The sequence below is a fragment of the Lutra lutra genome, chromosome 7 (assembly GCF_902655055.1).
Source record: "Lutra lutra chromosome 7, mLutLut1.2, whole genome shotgun sequence".
Lineage (NCBI taxonomy): Eukaryota > Metazoa > Chordata > Mammalia > Carnivora > Mustelidae > Lutra > Lutra lutra.
Window position 1 is genome coordinate 74,144,669 of NC_062284.1, and position 25,051 is coordinate 74,169,719.

Consider the following 25,051-nt stretch of genomic DNA (forward strand, 5'->3'; position numbering starts at 1 on the left):
TCCACCCAGAGTTGGGTCGGGAAAGGGAGCTTCTGGCTCCTGGGCCTCATCCTCAGGTTATTAAGCTCTCTTATAGTCTAATAATAGCTGTACAGATTTATTGAGTACACAGAACAGTTCCAAGCACTTTCGTGTTCATTAATTTACTTAATCCTCACAGCTAGTCCCATTTTACAGTTGAGGAAATCAGGCCACAAATAAGTTAATTAAGTGGCCCAAAGTCATATGGCCAATAAGTAACAGTGCCAGGATTCAAACCTCGATGGTCTGACTCCAGGGCTCACAATAGCTGCTATAGCCTATTTCTCTTAAAAGTAAAATAATAGGGGTGCCTAGGTGGCTCAGTGGGTTAGGCTTCTGCCTTTGGTTCAGGTCATGATCTTAGGGTCCTGGGATTGAGCCCCCATTGGCATCGGGCTCTCGGCTCAGCGGAGAGCCTGCTTCCCTCTCTTTCTCTCTGTATGCCTCTCTGCCCACTTGTGATCTCTGTCAAGTAAATTTTAAAAATCTTTAAAAAAGTAAAATAATAATAATAATAAAGGAAAAGGAAGGAAAGTAAGAAAGGAGAGAAAAGAAAAAAAAACCACCTTGGAGCTCACAGGAAAAGAGGAAGATTTTGAGTCTCTATGATGTGACCATTTATCACTGAATCCCCACCCATAACTGGGGCAATCCACTTTTTACCAAGAAGAGAGCTCTGAGAGGTTTAGTGAGGTGGAGTAGCGTGCCCAAGACCAAACACCTGGAAATCAAAGCTGAAGTCAACCCCAGGTCTATCTAGTTCCTGAGTCTGGTCTTTCCTTTCAGTTAATCTGCTGCGTCTGCCCCACTGAATAGCACCTTGTAACTCAGGGAAGAGGACCTTATAATTCAGAGAAAGAGGCTTTTTCCCCTAGGAAAGAAAACTGAAAATCCTTGAAGGATGGATGAAAAGTGATTGGAACTAGGGGCTGGGGGCCCTCCCCTCCCTGACTACTGGTGCCTGTTATGGGGTGGAGGAGGGAATGCATCCAAGACATCCCAAGTTCAAGATGTGTCTGCCCCACAGTACTTCCCACAGGTCATTTGTTTCCAGAAACATCCTGGGGAGATGACAGATGTTGAGAACCTGGCACTTCTCACTCATCATGGGAGTTGAAAAGAGGCACTGTTCCTCAGCAAGGTACCGCACCCAGAGGGTCAGACACACGGTCTCCAGGTAATCATAGTCCTCAGAGAGAGTAAGAAGGGCCTCTTCTCTATTTTGTCTCCCAAAGCACTCAAAGGGCCACCCCCACATTTTCCTGTATTTTAGGCGAATGTGAGAGTTTCTCCCACTCCAGACAAAGCCTGCTCAGGGGCCCCTGGCAACTCAGGGACAAATTCCTCAGGCTGGCACTCAAGGCCATTTCCAACCTGGCCTTCAACTGTATTTCTAGCCTCATCTCCTTCTTACACACTGGCCAGGTGCTCTCCAGCTTCTTGGTCTTTGCTCATGCTTTTCCTGTCTCCATCTGGGTCTCTGTTGAAATCCCGTTATGTCTTTAGTTCCTATCCAAAATTTCGTTCCTTCTCTGACAGAAGGTTTTCAACCTTGCCCTGAACACTCAATGCAGAACGTATTATCCCCTCTAAAATTCCTGAGTAGTTAAACTGGTCTTAGTTATCCCTCTTTTCAGCCCATTGTCACTGGCTTGTATTTTGTGGGTCACCATTACAGTCAATAAAATCTCTCTTGGATAGCGTTTGGGTTACTGGCTTGGATTTCAGGCCTATTTGTCTAGGAAGTGAGGGGCCTGGAGACGGGATTGAGGCTCAGCTTCTTCCATCCGACAGCCTGCACCATCCCTGCTCAACTTCAGGTTGAGTCCCGCGGGCAGTAGCCGAAGCTTTCCTATCACCATGGCGACGGGTGGGGCGAGGAAGCAAAATCTCCCTTTGGAACTACAACTCCCATCATGCATCCGGATCCCGGGGTGTCGGGCTCAGCCTGCGGCCTGAGACCGGGAGACCCCCGGGAGCCGGGAGGGGTCGGGCAGGAGCAGCAGAGCGCGGGGGTACTTCTGCGTTCCAGGTCCTGCGCGGAGGTCGTGGACCCCCTATTACGTAGCAGGTCTCTCGCCCGGCCTGTCCTCGGCATCGCCACATCGGGCCTAATATGGCCGCTCGTGCTGGGACCGGCTAGGTGCACCGAAATCCGGCCCCAGATCCGAGACCAGGGACTGCTCCCGGCATTCCTCGCGGGCTTGGTGTGGGCTCCCCTCGCCCATCTCCAGGTCCAGCGAGTGGGAGCCCCTCGGGCTTTGAGGTGAGACCCGAGGCTCCGCTGGCCTGGAGGGTGCTGTGGCGAAGGGCGGGGTCGTTGCGGGAAGTGAGCCACTGGCCATCCGGGGTAGGGGTAGCAAGGTATAGAGGGCGAGTATTGAAAGGAGGACACCCACTACAGTTTTCTAGGGAGCCCTTTGGATTGAGGACATCACCGAAGGTGTAAGGGATTACCTGGAGATCTGCCACTGTTGCAGAACCTTAAGACATCAGAGATAGACCAGGGCCATCCATCTCTGAGGCAGGGAGAGAGAGCTGTGGCCCCAACACAGAACTCCGTGACAGCGTGTGCCTCATAAATTCTTCCCAGGTAGAGGGTGGTTTGCTGAATTGTCACCCTGCAAGGTTGAGCACCCTTGGGAGCTCAGCAAATGTTTATTGATTTACTGATTGCAGGTGGCATGGCCCAGCCATTGATTGAGGTGGAGCGAAAGTTTGTTCCTGGCCCTGACACAGAGGAGCGGCTGCAGGAGTTGGGGGGCACCCTGGAGCACCAGGTCACCTTCCGGGACAGCTACTATGACACCCCTGAGCTGAACCTCATGCGGGCTGACTACTGGCTGCGACAGAGAGAGGGTAGTGGGTGGGAGCTCAAATATCCTGGAGCAGCTGTTGTCTCAGGACCTCACACTGAGTTTATGGAACTCACAGTTGAGCCCGCAATTGTGGCTCAGCTCTGTGAGGTGCTGGGAGCTGAGGTCCTGGAGTCTGGAAGTGTGGCTGCTGTGCTGGGCCCACTGGGGCTGCAGGAAGTAGCTAGTTTTGTGACCAAGCGTAGTGCCTGGAAGCTGGTGCTATCCCCAGCTGAAGAGGAGCCTTCGATCACGGTGGATCTGGATACAGCCGACTTTGGCTATTTTGTGGGTGAGGTAGAGGCCCTGGTGCACGAGAAGGCTGAGGTCCCAGCTGCCCTAGAGAAGATCCACAACCTCAGCAGCATGCTTGGTGAGGGAGATGTGTGCCCTTCTGTCATTTCCTTGCCTTCTCTACCACTCTTTTGGATGTATCCACTGAAATCAGCCAGAGGAGAGGGTCTTGGGGTTATTTCTGTAACAGGGATCGTCTTGGCCAATTTTTGGAGGACAGTTTGCTTTTACAGAAGCTGTCTAACCTGGATTGGATCCTTCCTTGTTTCTAATCTCCCCCAATCCTTGCCTCATTTAGTTCTCACACCACCGGCTGCTCCAAGTTTGCATTCGTCCTCTGCTTGAATCCTTCCATCTATCCTTTCTTCCCCCAAATCCTGTTTTCTTCTTTTTTATAGCTACCTAGATCCTCATTTAATTTGTCCCATTGGCTTTGGGTAAAAAGGCAAGAACGCTGTACTTATGTGACAGACAACAGGAGAAGTCGTGGCAGATTTCTTTTTCTGTAGACAGTTCATCCACAGAAGTATGGGATTGTGCATTCCATGAGGCCATCAAGCGGTGGAATGCTGCTCTCGCTTTCTCAGCAAACATACACTGAGTTGAGTTTCCTGCTATAAGCCCAGCATGCTGCCAGGCTCTAACAATAAGACACTGACTTATGGTGGCTCCATACCACATAGAGGCTAGAATACTATGCGAATCTCACCCCATGGTTGTTGCTGCTTCTCTTTCTACATCCCTGTTTCTCTGTGTGCATCTCTGCTTGTGCTTCATTATCAACCTAACGAGCTTCAGCCTGCCTGCATGAGCTTTCATCTTGACTGGGGGCCAGGAGCAGTAACTGAAAAGAGTAGATACAGAGGCACCCTCTGTCTTCATGGCATCTGAGCACCTCTTCATTTCTCCTTGCGGGAGGAGAGGCTCACGCTTGGCTTCCCAGCTTCACTCCTACCCGAAGTGGCCCCTGTAGGCCCCACGGGCACAGGCCAGTCAGGGTGTGCGCTGGTGGGTTACGGAAACTGCTTGGATGGCCTTCAGAATCCCAGTGCTGCCTTGGAAACAACTTTGAGGTCTGGCTAGGAAGGCAGGGAGTGGAATCAAAGCATTTACAGCTCTGTCTGGTTCTCTCCTCTCATTTCTCCTTTTCCCTGCAGGTGTGCCTGCACAGGAGACAGCACCTCCTAAGGTGATGGTGTACCTCCAGCGCTTCCGGCCTCAGGACTATCAGCACCTGCTGGAAGTATACAGCCCCAGAGAGAAGCCACAGGGGACTAAATCTCCTGACAGCAGCTTGGGCTAGGCTGACACTTCTTCAACAAGGAAGAGAACTCTGGGTCTAACAGGGTTCTTTCCTGGGCAGCCTGTGCCTCTTCCCCAGGCCTCCTTCCCACAGTGACTCCTCTCTCTCTAGCTCTGCCTGTTCTTTACCTTACCCTCAGCTAGCCTTCCATGAGCCCTCCCTGGCTGCCTCTTCTCCCTCATCCGTCAGATGCAATCTGTGGGCCGCCCCTCTCCCCTGGCCGCTAAGCAGCCTCCATTGATTTCCGCTCGTGTTTATAGGATTTCCACTTAGCCGTGATCAGTAGTTAAGCACAGGAAAATCCCTTGCCACCCCCCCCTCCCTTGGTCGATGCCATTGATTCTGCCAGCGGCTCCTAAACTGCCTTACAGCTGAGTTAGAGATGAGGGGAGGCAGCAGGGATTTCCCTGCCTTGGGGTGTGGGGAAGAACAGCGGGTTGGGGAAGTAGGTGGGAATCCCTGTTAGAAATCTGGAAGTTCTGGAGCACCTGGGTGGCTCAGTCGTTAAGTGTCTGCCTTCAGCTCAGGTCATGATCCTGGGGTTCTGGAATCAAGTCCTGCATCGGGCTCCCTACTCATTGGGAAGCCTGCTTCTCCCTCTCCCACTCTCCCTACTTGTGTTCCCTCTCTCACTGTGTCTCTGTCAAATAAAAATAAAATCTTAAAAAAAAAAAATCTGGAAGTTCTGTTTCATTTTGCTGCTGTGCCCTACTCTGGACCAGATTGTAGAGTGCCTCCTGTGGAAGTTTAGGGGCAAATTTGCTCCCCAACCTGGAGAGGGTAGAAAGAGCCCTTCTTTGTTGAAACAGGTTCCTAAGGCTCAAGGAAAGATACAAACTTCCTGGATAAGAAGACTCTTCCCTTGCTATGATTTGTAAATGTGTTCTATCTCAACTGTACCCAAATACGGCTTTTCCCCTCAGGATTTATTGGACTTCCATTATTTGTGGGAAGTAAGGGGACAGCACCCCCGACCCCGCCCCGGTTTTTGCAGAGGCAAATGCAGGACCAGAGTACCACCTGCTGGTCGCTGTCAGGTAGAGGCGCCAAGTGGCTGAGACCCTGGGGTGTTGGGACACAGGAGGATTTCAGACTGCATGGAGGGTGTTACTGCCACGTGTCCACGGGCAAGTTGTTCACCTCAAAGATCTCCTGCACGGACTGGCCAAAGTGGTTGTAGGTGAGGCGCAGCTTCAGCCTCAAGGGGGCCTAGGAATATGAGAGTGGAGACCAGGGTTAGCATCTGTGATTTCAGTCCCAGGGTCTTATCAACAGGGGGTGGGGTGGGTGCTCCTGAGCTCACCTTGTTAGGATTGAGGATTCTGAGGAGCTGGGTCACGGGAAGGCCACCCTGAGCTGGAACTGTGTCCCCACTGGGGGCCTGGAGCTGCAGCTGGAAACTCTGAACACAGGAGGTGGGGAAGAGCACAGTAAGGCAGATAGCTGGGCTCAGGCAACCCCTCCGCACCCAACAGTTTCAAACCCTCTTCCCATAACTCCCCAAGTGCTTGTCTCTGCATTCCCTTCCTGTCTCATTCTTCCTCCCACCCACCTCCCCTACTTAGCCTTTTTTTCTGGGGTGCCCAGGCCACCTCAAATCCTGGTCTTCTACAAACCTTGGGCACAGCAGCCTGGCAGACGAAGTGGGTGACATCAGCCCCTGAGGTGTTGATGGCAGTGACCGTGATTAAGAGCAAAGCAGGGGTTCCAGGGGGTCGAACAAAAGACAGATTCAGCTGCAGTCCTTCACGCTCAAACACTTTGAGATTTGGGATGGAAGCTGGAGTGTGTAAAAAGCAGCTCAGTGTATGGGGAAGATAACAAGCTCATTCATTCATTCAACAGAAATTAAGTGAGTGCCCACTGGGTTCAAGGCAGTGCTGGAGAAGCCAGGTACAAAATGGACAAGAAGATGAAGTCCCTATTCTGAGCTTATAGTCTAGTGGGCAAGGAAAAACAATAAACAAGAAAACAACCAAGATAATCACAGACTATTTGGTGCTATGAAGAAAATAAACGACGTCAGAGTAACTGGGAGGAATAACTTAAATAAGGGCACCTAGGTGGCTCAGTCAGTTAAGCATCTTGCCTACAGCTCGGGTTGTGATCTCAGGGTCCTGGGATCAAACCCCATATCGGGTTCCCTGCTCAGCAGGGAGTCTGCTTCTCCCTCTCCCTCTGCCCCTCTTCCTGTTCATGCTCTCCATCTCAAATAAATAAATAAATAAATAAATAAATAAAGTGGCAGGGGAAGGCATCTGACATTTTAGCTGAGGCCTGAAGAATGAGAATGAGCCAGTCATCTGACGTGCTGGGAAAGAACATTCCATGGAGGGACGCCTGGGTGGCTCAGTTGGTTAAGCATCTGCCTTTGGCTCAGGTCATGATCCCAGGGTCTTGGGATCGAGCCCTGCATTAAGCTCTCAGCAGGGAGTCTGCTTCTCCCTCTGCCCCTCAGCCCACTAGTGCTCTCTAGGTCTCTCTCTCAAATAAAGTAAAAAAAAAAAAAAAAAAGAAAAAAAAAGATCATTCCATGTGAAAGGAGCACAAGTTTACCAAGGGCTTCAGGTAAGAGGGTCTGAGTTGCTGAGAGGGCCATGGAGCCAGGAGTGGGAAGTATAGGAGATAGACTGGGAGGCAGCTGGGCCTCACGGGCTAGGGTATGAAGTATTGAACAAAGAGAAGGTATTGAGGGGTATCCAGGAGGGAACTGGCATGAGCTAATGAAGCCTTTTATCTATCAAGATGGGGAAGGGATGAGAGGTTCACAGCATGTGGACTCTAGTCCTTGGCAAAAAAGGAGAAGCAGCCCATTTCCACCCCTCCTTTTCTTTCTTTCTTTTTTTTTTTTTTTTTAAGATTTTTTTTTAAGATTTGTGACAGAGATCACAAATAGGCAGAGAGTCAGGCAGAGAGAGAGGAGGAAGCAGGCTCCCCACTGAGCAGAGAGCCCGATGCGGGGCTCGATCCCAGGACCCTGGGATCAAGACCAGAGCCAAAGGCAGAGGCTTAATCCACTGAGCCACCCAGGAGCCCCATACCCCTACTTTTCTTAAGACGTCTCCTGTCTCCCCTTTACTGAGGCTTACCTGGGGCTGGAGACACATAGGGCAGGTCAAGAAGGTGTACTAAAGAGCCTTCTGAGGAGGGTTCCAGAGGAGGTGGGGGCTGGGCAGCCCCAAAAGTGCCATCCAGGAGATCTAACAGATCCAAGAGCTTGGAGGCCTGCGGGAAAGGGCAGAAGGAGCAGGGCTAGGTGTGGAAGCCTGACCAAGTCCTCTTCCCCCAGGGCCTTCCGGCCTCCACCTGCGGCTCTGTGGGCACAAGGGCTGCTTCCGAATGCTGGGCTTCTTTGCTTTCCTTTGCTTCCTCATCCTGGGTACCACCTCGCTCCACAAGAGGCATCTTTTCCAGGATGGCAGCCCTGAGAGGATGGAATATAGGTGTGTCCCTCTGCCTGGACCGTGGGCTTTTCATAAGCAGCATGTGGGAGGACAGGTAAGACCATGCTGAGCCCCGGGCACGTGGTGGGTCAGAGCGCCTCACTGATGTCCTAAGCTGGCACACTGCCGCTGGTTTTCGGATGAGCATGGAGGGCTGGGAGCCACCTTGGCTTCAAGGAACTATGGGTGGGAGGCTCTGACTATGGAGGAGGAAGACCACAGGGGACGACAAAACCCTTGTACCCAGAAAGGGGTACTGGGAGAAGTGGCGTGGGGAGAGGGCAGGGGTTGGGTCCTACGCTGCGGCACAGGGACAATCGCACCTCATGTAGTCGTACTTCTGGAAGAGTGCGTTGTACTCGACAGCCCGCTGCTGCAGCTCCACATCCAGGCAGCTCCCGTAGACAGACACCACCTGGCGGATGCGGCTGGGCCACAGGGTGTGTGTGGGTGGGAGGCCCTGCCCCCCAACTCCAGGATGTGACATGGAAGGGAAAGGCCCCACAGAGCAGGGGGACCCCCGCAATACCTGGCTCATAAGGAAGAACCTATGGACTGGGGGACCTGGGGTGTGTGCCTGGAGAGAAACTCTGAAACTGCTGGGCATGGTGAAGGGACATCTATTACTGGAGGCACCAAGAAGAGGGGCCAGGACCCTTTCTTACTTGTTTTCCCCACGGAGCCGGGTGCTGAGCTTCATGAGGGCTGTCAGTGCATAGCCTCTGGTGGCTGGCAGGGACATATGGGACTGCAGCACCTTCTCCAACAGTGCCAACACCTCCTCTTCCTCCACCTTCGCAGGGACACAGGCCATAACCGTGGGGCATCTTGTCTCTCCTGCCGAGGCCCTCCTCAGTGTACCCCCGATATTGGCCTCACCTGAAGGGGCTCGGTTTCCTCACAGCTCCCCTCCAGCAGGAGGTCCCCATATTCTCCAATGCACCAGGCTGCCACTTGCACCAGTGGTTGCTGCGTGGGAGAAGAATGATGCTAAGTCAGGTTCTGGGTCCCCTCCCCACTCCCACCACGGTGACATGCCCTTATGCAGTGCAGAGATTGTGGGGTTTGGAGAGGTGGGGAAGGGAAATGTCTCCCATCGAAACAGTTACATAAGAGTTTGTCCCCTCTCCTGAGCAACCCAGCTCTGTCCTGGCTCTTGGAGGTCTTCTGCCCTCTGGTGGCCAAGCATCAGAACTACATGGCCTCACCAAAAGGAGCTCAGCCAAGAGCCAAGCAAGAGGGTCCCTGCTCTGAGGAAGAGATACGTGGTTTCTGCCCATACTACTTGAGTAATATGGACATGGGAGATAGATAGTGGCTGGCTTCTGTTAATCCACTCAGCATTCAAGGCAGTGGAAACCTGATACACACGGAATGAGCTTGATCTCATTTGATCCTCAACACAGCTCTGAGAGGTAGGCAGGGTAGAGAGTTGAGTACACAGAGCGTTAAGGAGACTTAAATCAGTCATCTGTGGCTGCAGAGCCAGGACAGAAGTTCAGGTATTCTAACTAAAAACAGGGCTCTGTCCTTGGATGTCTCTGCTGAGTAGGTGGCTGTGACCTCCAGGGAAAAGCAGCTGGGCATCAGCTATAGGGAGCTGGTGGCTCAGGAAGGGCCACGAGGCTCGGGCAGCCCTGGGTCTGACGATGCGAACAATACTTGGGATATGTCCTCTGCCAGGGCACTGTAGAGGCGGCGCACGGAGTAGGCATGGAGCTCCTGGGCACCCCCAATCAGCTGGGTCAGGTTGGCCACTGCATCATCCCGTACATGGGTGCCTGCCTGGAGGGGATGAATGAGGCCCAGGGTTCAGGGCAGTGAACCCTGCCCGCTCCCTCCCAGCTCTCTTAGATCAGTCCCTGCCTCACCGTTGTCAGCACACGCAGGATGGTATCTATATGCCACCGCTTGGTTGGGGCAAACCTAGGGGACATAGGCCTCTTCAGCCCTCATATTGACCCTTCCCAGATTCTATCATCTCTGCCTCCTAGGCACCTGTCTCCTCACCTCTCTGCTGCCAGCAGGATGCCTGAGGCACAGTCGGGCCGCAAATCAGGAGGGCAGGATTCCAGAAAGCTCTGCAGCTCTTGCGTCATGGCTCGCACATTGGAGCTATTCACCAGAGCCAGACTCAGTTCCAGGGCCCGCCTGGCAGGAGAAAGAGGTTGTTGATACAGGGTAGCCAGGTCACCCTGAGCTATGCCTCAGGCCCTCCCTTCCCCAGGCACCTGTCTCCTTAATCCCTCTACTTCAGTGGCTCTGACCTGGTCCAGGTCTTGGCTACCAGGGACTGGGCCTTCTGCCCTGCCCTCTTGTTGCTCTGTCCTACTCACCGGCTAAGGGAGGCATCAGGTTCCCGCAGACACTCCACCACAGTGGGCCGGTGCCGCTGCACAGCACTGTGGTCAGACTGCACCACACGCAGCAACGACGTCAGCGCCACATACCTGCCAGAGTGGGAGAGGACCCATCACACCATACTCCTCAGCCCCCTCCCTGCCCCATCCTTCCCTGAGTCCTGGAATAAGAGGCACATAAATCAGGAGGCACTGGAAGGAGGAGGGCTGAGGGCCAGGGGCTCAGTGGCACAGGCCTGCCAGACACCTGGGATGATTACCTAATGTTCTTGTCACTGTTGAGCAGAAAGCGGCCGAGAATGTTGACAGCCAGGACCTATGGGAGGCAAAGGTTGAGGACAGTCAGGGAAGGAACAACGTGCTCATGAAGGAGCGCGGGCAGTAGGCAGAGGATCGTGGGTGGGGAGGAGAAACCAGTGACTAGGACCTGTCTGCCTGGCTGGGGTTGGTGGGTGGGGCCACAGTGGGAGAGGCATATGGGGTGATACCCGGAGGCCGGCTACAGAGCGGATGTCCATGATGGTCAGCACTGTCTCAAATAGGACTGCGTTGCCCGCATTTCGGCTGGTGTCTGTGTTAGTGGCCACCTGAGTAGATGAGAGAGAAAATGCAACTAGAAGGGGCTCCGTCCTCTCCTCAGGTCTCTGGAAGGTACCCACCATGTCATCCCTTCATCATCTAACAAAGTTCCCCGAACCCCCACGATGTGCTGGGGGCTACCACTCTGAGACAGACTGTGTCCCCATCCTCACAGAGATCATAGTCTGCAGGGAAATGGCAACGTGATTATATGGCTACCATGGGGGTGGATGATCATGTGAGGGATGCCTGGGGCCAGCACGATCTTAGAGCCACACCCCTAAGCAATGCTCACTCTCCAGACTCCCACCTGGGCCAGCAAGTCATTCATGGTCTCACTGCTTTCTTCATGGTTCCGGCCCAGGATCCGAAGCAGACGAAGTATCTGGACCTGAGATGAGTTAAAGATGGAAAGGTGGAGCGGTTCAAAGGGTAGAGTCGGGCTGAAGAGAAGAATCCAGCACTGAAGAAAGTATTGTGAGGGGCCTGTCTGGTTTCCTAGATCTTCCCTGCCCCTCCCCCATCCCCTCCCCCTGCCCGGGTCCCTTGGGTCCTGGGAGATCAGAGGCACACGAAGCCAGGGGATTTGGAGATGGGCATTTTGTTGTTGTTGTTACCAAACTGGATTTCTGATCTTTAGGCATCCCCCACTTCCCAGACTGGTCTTGGAATTAACCTGTGCAATCCTGTGCTTGCCACCCTCCTGAGACACTCATTGACCCAGAATGTTCTCCGGGAGGTGGCCGCGAGCCATTGGGTTACTGCTAAGCCCTTTGTTCAAGGGACACAGCAGGACAGGGTCAGCCCACCTGCAGAAAGGGGTCACTGACTCCAGATATACTGTGCTCTGCGGAGTATCCCGACGTCACCAGAGTCCAGAGGATCTGCACCAGCTGGGGCACCACCTGGAGGGAGGGCACAGCCTTACTGGGCATTCTGCCTAATCCTCTCAACCTTCAACCCCATTCCAACCCCATGGCCCCTCTTTTCCTGGCCCAGGGGTGCCCCTTCCACCAGCCCACCTTTCGAAAGTGCTTGAGGGCTGCAGGGCTTCGTTCACAGAGCTCCGTGATCAGCGTGATGGTGCCCAGCAGGACGCCTGGTGTTGAGGGGGGTAGTGAATGGTGGGCCAGGGTCACAGGAGAGTCTACTGTGTGTGTTCATGTGCACATGCTACCCTGCCCCTGGGGGCTGGTGTTCCCGTCCCATTTTTTCACTTCTGTCCACACCCAGAAGTAAGGCAGGGGATGGGGAACCCCATGGCCTTACCGTGGTGGCGTTCATGAAGCAGTTGGGCACAGGGTGGGAGGAAGATGTTGGAGAGCTCGGGGACCTTCCGGATCATGTGCACGGCGGTCAGAACAGCCTGCAGAGATCAAGGGGCTCAGAAAGGGGCAGGGGGTGCCAGGATGGACCTCCCACCTTTAACATGTGGCAAATAGAACAGTTTCCTGTGCCTAGAGTCCTGCCATCTCACCTTCTTGCGCACGTAGGGGCCTGGCTGCAGGAGCAGTTTCTCCACCTCAGTGGCCAGGTCCCGGCACATGTCAGCAGAGCCCACAGTGCTCAGAGTGCACAGGGCCAGGCCTTGTACTGCCTGAATCCCCTGGCTCAGGTCACTGCAGAGTCAGGAGGGTGGTCAGTCAAGGTCGGAGAAATCCATCCTTCCCGGTACCTGCATCAGGCAGCCCCCTGGGATTTCCCAGTTCCCCACTCTCCCAGCTCCCTGATTCCAAGTGCTTCCCAGAACCCTCTCACTTCTTGATGCTGTTGGTAATGAGCAGGTGGGCATCCTGCCTCTCATCCAGCAGAAGCATGGCCCCCAGGTAGCCCACCCTCTTGTCTGTGAATCTGGGGGAGGCGATCAGTTTCAGGCACTCCATCTACAGGGAAGGGGGCAGACCAGGAAGGGGCAGGGGTGAAATTCGAGGCACTAACATCCCTTCTCTATCTTCTTTACCCCCAGATTAATTTATTGTGGCACCATTTCCCATCATCCTCCTTCAACCAAGGAAAAATCTTAGGAAATTCAAAGTTAGTGGGTAGTTTCAAGGAACCAGAAGTCGAGGAGGATGGGAGAGAAAAGGAGGTTGCTTGAATGGGGCTGGCCAGAGAATGAAGGGTTCAGTCCGGCTTATGACCTACAGGGGTTATAACGGGGAAAGAGTTTAGCGGTGCATGCTGTGAGAAGGAAGGGCTCAGAAACTTTGTAGAATAAAAAAATCAGGGCACAGGTAGGTGAGGATGTCCAAAACCCTGCCCCTCAGCCTTCCTCATCAAACTCAGAAGGGAGGTGTCCCGGCCGGGTACCTGTCCAAAGTGGGCGGGGTAGCCCAACATGTGGACGTAGAGCAGTTTGGCCAGCTGGCGGTGCCTGTGCAGAGGGTCCCCATCGCGGAAGGAGGCGCGGATGTGGGCGCACTCCTTCTGGATCACCTCCCGCTCCTGGGCCTGGGTCTTGGCCCCACGAATTTCCTCGATTAGATCTTGAAGCTTCAAGGAAGGCACCACCATCCTGAAGGGGCAGAGCCCGTTAATGGAGAGGGTTTTGAACCTCTCTGGCTGGGAGTGCCTGGCCTTCCAGCCCAGACTCGCCCTGTACCAAGATCCTGAAGGACCGGGACCCGCAGCTACCCTAAAACCGAGCCCACATTTACCTTTCCCCACGTGGGTTTACCAAATTCCGCCCCCCCGTCACCGCGGGAGGAGAGCCCCACTACGCATGCGTCCCCGCCCCACCTAGCGCCCGTCCAGACGGAGCATGCGCCAGAACCCCGCCTAGTCCCCAACACCCCACCGTCCTCCGGCCCCACCTGGCTTCCCATCCCTAGCTCGTCCATTGCTTTCCTTCTGGGGTCCTGCGCTACCTCTTCCGCGGGATCCCCCCCCACCAAGGTCACACCTCAGGCGGCATCAGCCTCACACCAGGACACCAGCCCCACCGACAGCCTCACCTGGCTGGTCTCAACTCAGCTCCTCTCCCCCCCAGCGCTTCCTGGTACCGGGCCCGACGGGGGTTGGTCCTTCTCCTGGTCCTTCCCTCTTCCCGCCCCCGTCACGGGACCCCGCCCCCTCCTGGGCTGCCCGGCTGAGCTGTCTAGAATCCTCTGACCTCAGGCCTCAGGCTTTGGAGCTGAGGGCAAGGAGCTCTTCGGGCGGCAAGACTGCATAGCAGACTTGGGATTCTCCCAGAGGCCTCTGTACATTCTCACCACCCGAAGAGCCTCAGGAGACCTTGGGTTTGAAGCCATCCCACCCCAAAGGAGATGACAATCCCCCCCCTTTTTTGAACTTTTTTATTAATATATTTTTTTTTTTTTGTTAAATTTCTTTGTATTTTTTTTTCCTGCAAGACTTGGTGTTGGCGGCACTGTTGTAGTTTAACTTCAATCCCAAATTCCATGAAATAGAAATCAGAAGTAAAGGTTTAGAGGGGAGGGAGGGAGGCAGGCCAAGGAGTAAACAGAGTTTGACTAGAAAAAAAGAAGAGGGTATGTGTGATGGGCATTCCCAGGCAAGGCCATTCCTTGAGGGAGGGGATTGGCAGGCAGCTCTCGTCTGCCTCATGCAGGGGAGGGAGGAAAGATCCCCTGGGGACCCTACAGAGGGGTCCCCCTCTTCCTAGGGCTTCCTGCCCCCAGGGGAAAGCTATTAACAGGGATCAGCCACAACCTCAAACAGGGCTCTCCACCCACCTCTCACCCTGCTTTGACTCCCACCTCTGCCCTGCCTGGAAAGTGTGTGAGAGATTGGCTTCCTTTGATCCCTCTTTCTGTTGTTTTCCCATTTCACAAGATTCGGATGTGATGGGGGAAGGGATATAACCCACTTAGAGACCACTAAACTTGTTACAGCTTCTGCCGCTCTGTGAGTTCCTGTTATCTAGGCTGGTTGTGTTCCCCCGAAATGCCCCTCCCACCCCCGCTCCACAACTGCCAGAGTTGGGGAGTGGGGTCCTAGCTCAAGTGCCTCTAACCCTCTGCGGCAGAAATATCTTCTTCAGGCCCCTTAGAAATCTAATCAAAGGCCACAGGTGAGTCCAGACCAACCAAATAAACTTTTAGGGGGAGAGAAGGGGGTGGGAGAGGTCAGTGGGTAGACGTGACTGCATTGGACGATTTCTTTCCTTTACACATTGCTCTTGACAAGATATGCCACCCGGGGTGGGCGGTGGGGGTGGGGGTTGGATGAGGGGCTGGCAGTTGAGGAAAGGAAGAGGGAGATCTTAGGGAGTCATTCTACTTTTTGTCTCCCTTATCTCCTTTAGGGAAGGATAAAGTTAGGCAAGAACCTAGCTCAGCGCTTGGAGGTGAGATAGGCTCCTCCAAGGTCAGAGATGGAGGCTATACCTTCTCCAGCTCCTTCACTAGGCCTCGCAGGGACACCAGGCCCCTTGGGTCAGGGAGCCACAGCAGCTCAGCCAGTGCCTTGCCCAGTATACAGTCATCCCTTCTCCATTTTCTTCTTCCTTTCCACTCAGCTTCCAGGAGACTCCTCGGGACACCAAACCCCCACCCTCATTGAAGTTCAGGTCTAAAGAAAAGGCAGGGAAGACACGGGGCAATGGTCTGACTTAGATTTGTGTGTCTCAGAGAAGAGAGTGACTCTGAGCAAGAAAAGCCCTTCATATGTAAACAATCTAGAGAGAGAGGTGGGGTGGGGTGGGGTGGGGGAGGGAGTGAGGAAGACAGAGACAGATTCAGAATAAATGAGAGAATCGGAAAGGAAAGCTGGAAAGAAAAAGCCAAAGACAAAACCAAAGGGGGACAGAAAAGAAAGGGAAGGAAGAAGAGAAAGAAAGATAGGAGATAAAAACAACCAGGAGGAGGAAAAGAGAACAAGGCAGGTCAAAGAAGTGAAGAGGCAGCAACCGAAGCCAGAACTAGGCTGGGCTAGGTGAGGAGCTGGGAGAACAGGAACGCCAGGCTGAGGTCCAGGAGGGCCACGGCTCCCACCACCAGGGGGTTGGCAGCTCCCTAGAGAGACAGTGGGGAAAGACAGTCTCAGTCCCTGAGGACCATATCCAGCGACAGGTCCCACCTTCCTGCCCTGGCAGAGATGGCAAAGCTGAAGGGTCCCAGGCACCTCTCCTCAAAGGTCAGAGCAGGGGCATCTCCAACCTTTTTGGAATTGCAAAAACACCTCTCTTCTCCCAGGCAGGGCGCCTCCTTTCCTCTGGCTCCCTCAAGTCAGGAACAGCCCTTTCTCCCCCTCCCTCCACTCCCCTCCCACTAGCATGTCACGTGGCCCAGGCAGAAGGTGCCTGGCCTTAGTAGCAGACTTTGGCAGCAGCAGTTGGTACTGCAGTAAAGCAGAGAGGGATGAAGGGGTGAGGATGTGGTTGCTAGGAAACAGGAGAAGGCCTGGAGTCCAATCAGAATACAGGGTTCTGGGAAAACTCCACCCCTCCCAGTTTTCTGCCTCCTTTCCCATTTCCCTTCTTCCCAGGAGAGGGAGGGGGAGTCAGGGTAGGGAGGGAACAAGCTTTTCCTTTTTTATTTCTGGGCACCAAAGAGACAAAGTGTGGAGGTGGGGGTGGGGGTGGAGTAGGAAACCAAGAGCTGGAAATTATATGGAAGGAGAACAGTGAAAGATGTTTTGGCTATCTTGGTCCTTATTGGTAACCTTGGGCAAATTACTTTAAGTGCTCTGGGCCTCAGTTCCCTCATCTGTCAAATGAGGGAGCTGGAGATGAAGGTCTCCAAGGTTGCTTGCAGCTCACAAGTTCCCTATTTTTTTTTTTTTTTTTGGTGGGATATGGTCCAAGAGTGTGCAGGAAGAAAGGAAGCGGAGTCCAAATCAGAGCCCCTGAAGGGATCAGAGAGGTCTGGAAATGATGAGAGGCAAGGCTTTGAGGAGAAAAGGGGCCACAAAGCGGGAACGGAGGGCAGCTCACCGGCTGGGCGGGCCTCTCAGTTGCAGCAGGCTCCTCAAGCTCTTCCGTCAGGCACCCGGCCTCGGGACCCCTCGAGGCTGGGTCCCTCAGGACCGGCATGGCCATGGGCTCAGGCTCCAAGCCCCCTGGGGCTCTCAGCTGGGGCAAGGGCTCTTCGTCTTCCCCTTCCTCCTCTCGAAGACTTCCGGAGCTGTCGCTGCAGCCTCCAAGAAGTGGGGAACCGTCTCTGGGCCCGGGCCCCTGCATCCCAGCCTCGTCCTCGGCCTCATAGCCAGCTAGTTCCTCTGACTGTTCACCGGGGCCCCCCCACTCCTCAGGCCAAGCTTTGGGGCTGGAGAAGGGACCCCGGTCCCCTCCAGGAGGCAGTGGGCTCCGGCGGGCAGGGGGACGCCAGGGTTGGCGGGAGGAGGCAGGACTGCTGGGCAGTTCAGGGGAGCCCTCTGAGGGGGTCAGTCCATTCTCGTATACCCCAGGGCTGTCCTCATCCAAGGGTTCTGTGTCGGAGCCTTCTGAATCCTGCCTGGGTCTGCGGCCTGTGGCAGGGATAGCTAAGAATCAGAGGGGCCTAATGGCCTTGGGCAGCAAAAGCTAGAGCTTTAGTCCACTGCCTGGGCACCTCCCAGGCTTACGGCCTCTCATAGCCAGACCCCAGGCCCCAGATCCCGAGTCCTCATTACCCTATTTTATAAATTCCCAGTGCCACTGCCCCAAACAACTGGGTCTGGCCCCCCACCCTCATCCCCTTGGATCCTCATACCTTGGATTTTTCCATCCCCAGTCCTCTGCAGGGACTTCCTCCCCTTCCCCTGCCCCTGAGCCCCTCCAGCTCCCCGGGCCACCCACACCTCACCTGGGGCCTCTAACATAGGTTGCAGGTCTTGGGCTATCAGTTTGGCCATTCGAGCTGCCTCCACAGCCTTCTCGGCGACACTGCTGGCTGCCACTGCCTTTAGAAGGGCATCTGCCGCCCTGCCAGGGTCCAGGGACAGGAACTTAGCAGACCTGCTCAGATGCTCCAGCCCCCTGGTCCACGTCCCCACCACATCATGTCCTCTGGATGGGAGCTCATCTCTGGAGTACTTAGTCTTGCTCACACACTGCCTGCTGCTCCCCTCCCTGGCCTGGCAGGGCAGCAGGCCTCTGCTTTCCACCCATAGACCTGGGCTGTGCCTGCTCTCATCACACTCCCCTGCTCCTCTCACACCTGCCACCATCATGTCCTGTAGTAACACTTCCCTTCCTCCAGCCACAGCCACCGGCTGCCCTCCACTCCTTCCCAGGGATAGATGAGACCTCACGCTCTTAGCACACCTCTCTACAGTCGCACCTGCTTGGGTTTTCCCAGCAGCTTCCCCCTCCCTGCCCCCCCTTGTTCTGGGCCACTGGCTCCCTGTGCCTGGAGCTTTGCCTCCTTCCCCATCATCACTGCTAACCCTCCTAATGTAACCCGGCCCCTTCCCTGCACCTGACATGACAGATTAACAGGCTGTTTTCCTTTAGCCTCTTCTGTTGCCACACTATTCTCGCCCCTAGGTCACTGCCCCTGCCTCCCTGGACCATCACATCCTTTCTGAGCTCTGGATTTGGGGTAAGCATGAGTCCCACCTTTCTGCTTTTTCTACTCCCTATCCAAGGCACTGTGAATTTCTAGCCATTGTGATTATCTCTTCCAAGGAAAATCTTAGCTTCCTTCCCTTCTACATGTCCCTCCCATTGTGCCCTGCTCCCTGGGTACAGGCAGCCTTGAAACATTATTGGTCCTTTCCCCACAGTGGTTTCCCAGTTCTCCCTCTAATGTCAGATGCTTCCTCAGTTTCCCTTCTGTCTCACCCTCTGCTGTTAATCGCAGACGTCCCATGGTCTTTCAATGAGTTCTGTCATACTGACTGAAGGTGACGCACAAAGAGGCAGAGGTAAATGTAATCAGCTACACTTGGGCTTAAATGGATCAAGACCCCACTCCTGGCCCCAGGCTTGTTTTATCTGGCTTAGGAAGGCAGTCTGGGTACCGGGGGGAGGGAGAAGGGTGGTGATGTTCACTGTAGTCTTAAGCCTACCCCCTCTTTATGTACCTTGGGAGATATGGTCAGCCACCTCCCCTCAAACCTGCTGGGTGAAGGACTTTTAGAGCCTGTTTGCAGGGACCTCCGATAACCCTGTTCTTCTCCCTTTGCGCTGCCAGACTGTATATGACTAGCCTTGCCCTGAAACTAAACTGGTCTCAGGGTTTAGGGTGGAGGATGACGATCAAAGTCTTGGGTTACATGGAGTTCTGTCGGGAGCCAAAAACTGCAACACTGACAAGAGGCTGTGTTTTTGGGTTTGGAGGGTGTAGATGAGCAAGTCCTAGGCAGAAGACCCAGTCATCAGGCCAGGCTCAGGCTACCTGGCAGGGGCACCTGCTGCTGAGGCTCTGCTGTTTCCATGGCAGCTGGCAACCAATCAGGTTTGCCAGGCCTGTTGCTGGGGAGACCAACCAGCCTCCTCCCACTGACTGATCTTTCAGCTGAGATCAGTTTTTCCTGCCCCTGCCTGTTCCTCATCTAGACTAAAGTGCTCCCTGGTGCCCTGCCCTCCCTCTTCCCTGGCTGAAGGCCCAGACTCTAACCACCTAGACACCGAAATGTAGCTACAGATAGACACGCCTGGCTCAGGCATCTACTTTGGGTATGACACATTCCTACACGGACACCTTGGTCAGCCCTTATACAAATTCCCTGAAGCATATGTGGACGTATCTTGGCCTCTGATCCTGTGAAACAGTTCCAAATTTAAACAAAATGCTTCCACTGTACCCTCCCTTTTAAAGAAAATGCAACATACAAAAATTCACATGTATGAGTTGTATAAATCAGAGGTCTGAGAACCTCATTACAGATGGGTTTTTGGCTTTTAGATCTGTGCTATCTAATCCAGCACTTAAAATGTGGCTAGTCTGATCTGAAATGATGCGCTATAAATATGAAGTATACTAGATTTCAAAGACTTAGTAAAAAGGGGGGGAATGTAAAGTCTCTCATTAGTAATTTTATGTTGGTTATAGGTTAAAAAGATCAAATTTTGGATATATACTTGGTTTAAATAAAGATGTTACTATTTATGGGGCACATGGCTGGCTCACTCAGCGAAGTGTGGGGCTCTTGATCCCAGGGTTGCTTGAGTTCCAGCCCCATGTTGGGCCTAGAGCTTACTTTAAAAATATGTAATAATTAAAATCATTTATTTTTTTATTTTTTCACATGGCTACTAGATTAAAAATTACATATTCGGCTTCTATTATATTCCTACTGCACAGTGCTGCTTTACATAATAAGATAATGCATGGACATGTAATCTGATTTACGGAGAGAAAATTTCATTTACAGGTGAGCCTCCTCCCCTCAAACCTTTCTCAGTTATTTGGGTAAAGGGAGGCAAAGGAGGCAAATCTAAGAGGCTCTCCTCTCAGGTGGATAGGTCAGCTGTACAAATTAGATCTACCCAAAGCCAGAGGCTGAGATAACATCAGTCCATGGGCAAGCAGGGAGGTGGCTAGGAACGCACATTCCCTGTCTCTCTGCCCAGGGTTGCTGCTCCCAGCTGCAAGAGGAACACTGGGGACAGGTTTCTGAGCCTGTACAAGCCAGCGCTCCTTGCTACTCCCACACACAACAATGACACACATCCCCACAAAAGACACTAAGACACACTTATAGTCTAACACGGCTTCCCTCAAATACCCAGCCACCCACAGTTACACCCACATCCACCTGTAGCCTCAGATATAAACACTCCAAATACCCAGGGCTACAACTGCTCGGCCTTGGGCCTGCTCTCCCCTACCAGGCCCCAGGCCTTTGGTCGTGGTCCTCCTGTAGGCACTACCTACGCCCCCCACCCCCCAGCTGTCCCCAGGGTACCTTCTCCACTTAGCCCAGCTTTGGCCTCTGCAGCGGATGCCCACCTGGCAGCGGCGATCTCCTGGCGCTGGCGGGCAGCACTCACGGCTCGACGGGCGCCTTCGACAGCCCTGTCCACCTTCTCCTTGACTTTGCCCCGGCGAAGGGCCAGAGGCAGGAGGCTGCGCACACGCCCCCCGTGCACCAGCCGGTTGCGCTTGTACTTGCCCTCCTCGCGGGAGCCGTCCGGGCGGGTGGTGCGTCCGTAGCCGTGCCGCCGGTTGCCCAGCCACTCGCCCTCATAGCGCAGCCCATTGGAGCGCTGGCTCACGCCGAAGCCGCTGCGCCGGTCGGCGCGCCATTCGCCCGCATACACCTCGGTGGCAGAGCCCTCGATGAGGGCGGGCGGGACTGGGGCCGGGGGCCCGCTGGCCTCGGAGCCCGGGGGTCCTGTGCTGCCCACCTCGCTGCTCACCTCGCTGCGCAGGGAGCCTCGCTTGCTGCCCAAGGAGCTGCGGCGCCCGCCCGCCCGGAGCCCGCTGAGCAGCAGCGAGCGGCGGAAGAACCCGCCGGCCGCGGGGGTGCGCTTTCGGGAGGACGCGCCGTCAGCGTCCCCCGGCCCGGCCAGCACGAAGCCTCCCCGGGAGCCCGAGGCCGGGCTGCCTCCCTCGTCGCCCGGCAGGGGCAGGGGCGGGGGCGGTGTCGGGGGGTCGCTGTGGCCAGAGTCCAGGGAGGTGCGGCGGGGAGAGCGCAGCAGCGCCGCCTGATGGTAGGGCACACTCTGGCGCACCCCGTAGCCGTGGCGCTTCCCGGCCTGCCACTGGCCCTGGTAGGTGCCTGCGGGCGGGGTAGGACGGGGAGAAAGGGTCAGGACCCGCTGCTTCCTGCACCCTCGGCCCCAAGCACCCCTGGAGGCCTACGTGTCGGGAGGGAGAGGTGGGGCAGTTAGCGTGGAGGTTGAGGAAGAGCACTAGGAGCCCGGACGGGCCAGGTTGGGTCAGAAGGTGTGGAAGGGCGGAGTGAAGGCCGACAGATAGCAGGAGATCTGTGGGTTTGGGGCGTGCAGGTAGACAAGGGAAAGGGGGAGGGACAGGCAGGCTGGGGTGTGTAAAGGACAGATAGTCCAGAGGGTGTGAGGGACAGGCTGACAGGGTGTTTAAGATAGTCATGTGACAATCAGGGCGATGAGGGGCAAGCTGACTGAGGAAATGTGAGGGGACAGCAAAGCAAAGGTGTTAGGGACAGGCGGGTGGGGGGAGAGGGGTGGTGTGGGGCAGACAGAGAGGAGGGGTGGAACGGACAAGCAGACGTGGGGGTGAGCGTCAGGTAGACGGGGGTTGTGAAGGGACAGGCAGATAGGGAGGGGATGAGGGCAGGCCGACTGCAGACCCGGGAGAGGGAGAAGCGGGCAGGGGCCAGAGCGCTGAGGAAGGCGTGTGCGATGGGAGGAGAGGGCGGCAGAATGGGCGCAGGGGGCGCATATGGGTGGGGGAAGGCGTACAGAACAGCGGGGCAGGGGGAAGGGGGCAGATGGCGGGGAAGGCGGACGCGGGACAGGCGGACGGGGAGGCGCACGCGGACGAGCAGGCAGACAGACAGTAGTGGGCCGGGCCCCGCACCTCCGTCGGAGTAGGTCTCGGTGCCGTAGCCGTCCTGGAAGCCGTCCTTCCAGAGCCCGGCGTAGCGCAGGCCAGACACGCTCTCCCACACGCCGCTGCGCCCCTTCAGCCCGCCCAGCCACTCGCCGCGGTACGTCCAGCGGCTCTTGCGCTCCACGCCCAGCCCTTCGCGCTTGCCCTGCTGCCAGTGGCCCTGGTAGCTGTGTCCGCCGGGCCCCGTGAAGACGCCCAGTGACTCGAAGCCGTGCGCCCAGCAGCCGCTGTACTCGCCCTGGGCGCCGGGCCCCGTGCACACGCCGTAGCCATGTGCCCGCCCCGCCTCCCAGCCCCCCACGTAGCAGCCCCCGTCGTCAAAGTCGAACTTGCCCCCGGGGGACATGCATGTAGTTGGCGCGGCCTCAGCCCCCCGGCGGCTCAGCGCATCCTGGGGCTGGAGAGCCGGCTGGGGGCCTGCAAGCCGGGCGAGGCCTGGGGGCGGGGGCAGTTAGACCGGGGCCGGGCGGGGGGGCCCCAGCGCGGGCTGGCAGGGCCGGACCCTCATCCTGAGTGGCTGCGGAGAAAGAGGGGGGAAGTGGCGAGCGATGCCCCTCCTCTTTGCCCGCCGCTCCCTGGCCCAGTGGCTCTGGGGCATCAGCACCGCCCCCCAACCCCCCACCCTTCGGCAGCGTCTTCCAGTAGCTCCTAAGCTTTGTAGGCATGGGGGCTCCCCCACCCCTCCGTCTTTGTAGAGGGCCCCTCCCAGGACTTGGGTCCCCAACCCCAAGCGGTAGTCCCGCTTCTCCAGCATAGAACCCCAAAGTGTCGAGTGTGGATGGCAGTTGCTGGCGCGGGGTGGGGGAGCACGGGGGGGGGGTGTCCTGAGAGGGGGCTGGGCAGAGTCGTAGGCCACCCATTCCTCTGGCTGCTGTCAGGACCTGTCTGCCCGGTTCACCCCGGGCAAGGGGGTGGGGGTTGAAAATGTAAGGGGGGGATCGGAGCAAGGTGGGCTGTGGGTTTGGTGGGGGAAAAGGATGGGGATGGAGGAGGCTCTGCAGGGAAAAGGCGAGGGTGGGGATGGGCAGACAGGCGGAAGGGAGGGGGCAGGTTACTCACCATGTGGGCTGGGGCTCAGGCTGCCTCCCAGGCACAGCATCCATGGCCGGGTACCTCCACTCCCACCTGGTCCCGACAAGCCAAAGCCCCCTCCCCTTCCGGAGAAACTGCTCCTACCCAGGGAGCGAAGGTGGGAGAGCCGCGAGTCCCCTCTCTCCCCAGCTGGAGGAGCAGGCGGTGGGGGTGGGGGGCGAGGTAGTGGCAGGGGTGGGGGGGGAATGAGAATAGTGGAGGGGAAAAAATCTGCCTTGGATGGAGAAAGGGATGAGGAGCTGGGAACTGGATGGGAAGGGAGAGGGGGCTATGAAAAGGGGGTGTTTTATTATTTTTTTCCTCCTTATGGTTGGGAGAGGAAAAAAAAAATCAAAATTCCGATTCCATCCCAGCACAAATCAATGTTTGCTCCATCCCAGCATCACGGGGGAGGCTGGGCCAGGCAGATTTAAAGGGGCAGGGAGAAGAGAGAGGAGGAGAGGGTGGAGAGAGGAGGAGAGGAAGAAGATACAGTGGTGATGTTAGCCGTTGGGTGGGGGGGGTGCCCAGGCTGGAAAAGATGGGTGCCGGCTAAATCTGAGGTGAGGGAGGAGGCAGGTATAGGGGAGAATGAGAAGCACAGAGACCCCCAGGGTGGAAAGAAATCCTGGGATGCCGGCGGGGAGTGGGGTGAGACCGAGGGTGGGGGGGAGAGAGGGGAGGGGAGCAGAGCGAGAGGGAGGAGACTGAGCTGAAGATGGGGAGGCTGGGGGAGGCCGAAGCCTGGCGGGGGAGGAGAGATGCAGGCGAGGCCGGGAAAGGGCGAGAGGAATACAAAGAAAGAGGTGCAGGGTGAGACCTAAGGAGGGGGAGATGCCTCCGGAGAAGGAGGGAGGGGGGAGATCCATTCTAGGGCTTCTGAGGGTTGGCAAGGAGGAGAGAAGCAGGGGATGAAGGGAGGGGGAAAGAAGTAGATAGAGTGGGAGTGAATAAGGGTTGTAAGGGAGAGAGAAAAAGCACTGCACAGGGAAGGGCTGGCATGGGCATAGAAATCCAGGCAGGAAGAGCCCAAACAGAGGCTGGACGGCCGGAAGTGGTGTTCGTGGGGCCCCAGGGAGAAGTATGAACCTGCCAGCTGCTTGGACTGAAGCCAGGAAGCCTTTGGGCACCTGTCCACCAAGTCCGCTGTCCTCCCTAAGTAACCACTGCAGGGAGATCAGAAGCCTCCCTTACTTGCGCTTTCTGAGGAACCTTGAAATGGGGCCCTACAAGAAGCCTGGCCCCACTAGTGCTGATCTAGAACCCCCACCAACTATTTCTCCCTGGGTTGTCCCTCTGAAGGGGAAGGGGTGGCATGAGGGGTGTATTGTTTCTGAATGGAGAATAGGGGGTCATGCTTGGTAGGGCCATAAAGACTCTGGGACTTTGGAGCCTTTTGCAAACCTAGAAGCTAAGACACATAGACATGTTGGGGGGGACCCTTATTGTAGCAAAGCCCCCTTTAGCCTACCACCCTCCAACTACTCATGAGAGGGGCAGTACACCCTGGGCCTTATTGTTTACAGACAGAAGTAGGCACATACTGTCTTCCCTGCCCCTCAGCTTACTTGCTGAGATGATGCATCTATCCCACTCCTAAGCATTTAGGAGGGAAGACACTGTCCATTACATACAATGGGGTAAATAGATGTACTCAATTGCTTTCATTTTTGTGCAGTCTGATCCACTCCATTTTACA

General features: G+C 55.7%; 3 protein-coding genes across 6 annotated transcripts; 1 reads left to right on the forward strand and 2 right to left on the reverse strand.

Moving 5' to 3' along the window:
- The first annotated feature begins 1,935 nt into the window (after positions 1-1,935).
- On the forward strand, positions 1,936-5,083 carry THTPA (thiamine triphosphatase). Of its 2 annotated transcripts, XM_047737868.1 has the most exons (4): positions 1,936-2,287; positions 2,426-2,614; positions 2,701-3,249; positions 4,328-5,083. In XM_047737868.1, exons 3-4 carry the CDS (start codon positions 2,706-2,708, stop codon positions 4,471-4,473), a joined length of 690 nt encoding a protein of 229 aa, XP_047593824.1. In that variant the 5' UTR covers positions 1,936-2,287; positions 2,426-2,614; positions 2,701-2,705; the 3' UTR covers positions 4,474-5,083. The 2 variants fall into 2 exon arrangements, with proteins under 2 accessions (XP_047593824.1, XP_047593823.1); XM_047737867.1 differs by lacking the exon at positions 2,426-2,614 and having other exon boundaries at positions 4,328-5,082.
- Positions 5,084-5,381: 298 nt separating this feature from the next.
- On the reverse strand, positions 5,382-13,972 carry AP1G2 (adaptor related protein complex 1 subunit gamma 2). 2 transcript variants are annotated; one of them, XM_047737862.1, is made up of 22 exons: positions 13,810-13,968; positions 13,166-13,370; positions 12,614-12,738; positions 12,333-12,474; positions 12,125-12,221; positions 11,878-11,954; positions 11,665-11,760; positions 11,166-11,246; positions 10,765-10,863; positions 10,537-10,592; positions 10,253-10,366; positions 9,927-10,067; positions 9,788-9,842; positions 9,579-9,701; positions 8,796-8,885; positions 8,582-8,709; positions 8,240-8,344; positions 7,780-7,897; positions 7,563-7,698; positions 6,090-6,253; positions 5,777-5,875; positions 5,382-5,682 (listed from the first exon to the last, which is right to left on the reverse strand). In XM_047737862.1, the coding sequence occupies exons 2-22, from the start codon at positions 13,367-13,369 to the stop codon at positions 5,581-5,583; spliced, it is 2,352 nt and encodes a 783-aa protein (XP_047593818.1). In that variant the 5' UTR covers position 13,370; positions 13,810-13,968; the 3' UTR covers positions 5,382-5,580. The 2 variants fall into 2 exon arrangements, with proteins under 2 accessions (XP_047593818.1, XP_047593819.1); XM_047737863.1 differs by lacking the exon at positions 8,240-8,344 and having other exon boundaries at positions 13,810-13,972.
- A 165-nt stretch (positions 13,973-14,137) lies between these two features.
- JPH4 (junctophilin 4) lies at positions 14,138-24,176 on the reverse strand. 2 transcript variants are annotated; one of them, XM_047737864.1, is made up of 6 exons: positions 23,341-24,176; positions 22,249-22,798; positions 20,695-21,466; positions 17,602-17,720; positions 16,752-17,284; positions 14,138-15,831 (listed from the first exon to the last, which is right to left on the reverse strand). In XM_047737864.1, exons 2-6 carry the CDS (start codon positions 22,625-22,627, stop codon positions 15,748-15,750), a joined length of 1,887 nt encoding a protein of 628 aa, XP_047593820.1. In that variant the 5' UTR covers positions 22,628-22,798; positions 23,341-24,176; the 3' UTR covers positions 14,138-15,747. The 2 variants fall into 2 exon arrangements, with proteins under 2 accessions (XP_047593820.1, XP_047593821.1); XM_047737865.1 differs by lacking the exon at positions 23,341-24,176 and having other exon boundaries at positions 22,249-23,292.
- Between the last annotated feature and the right edge of the window lie 875 nt (positions 24,177-25,051).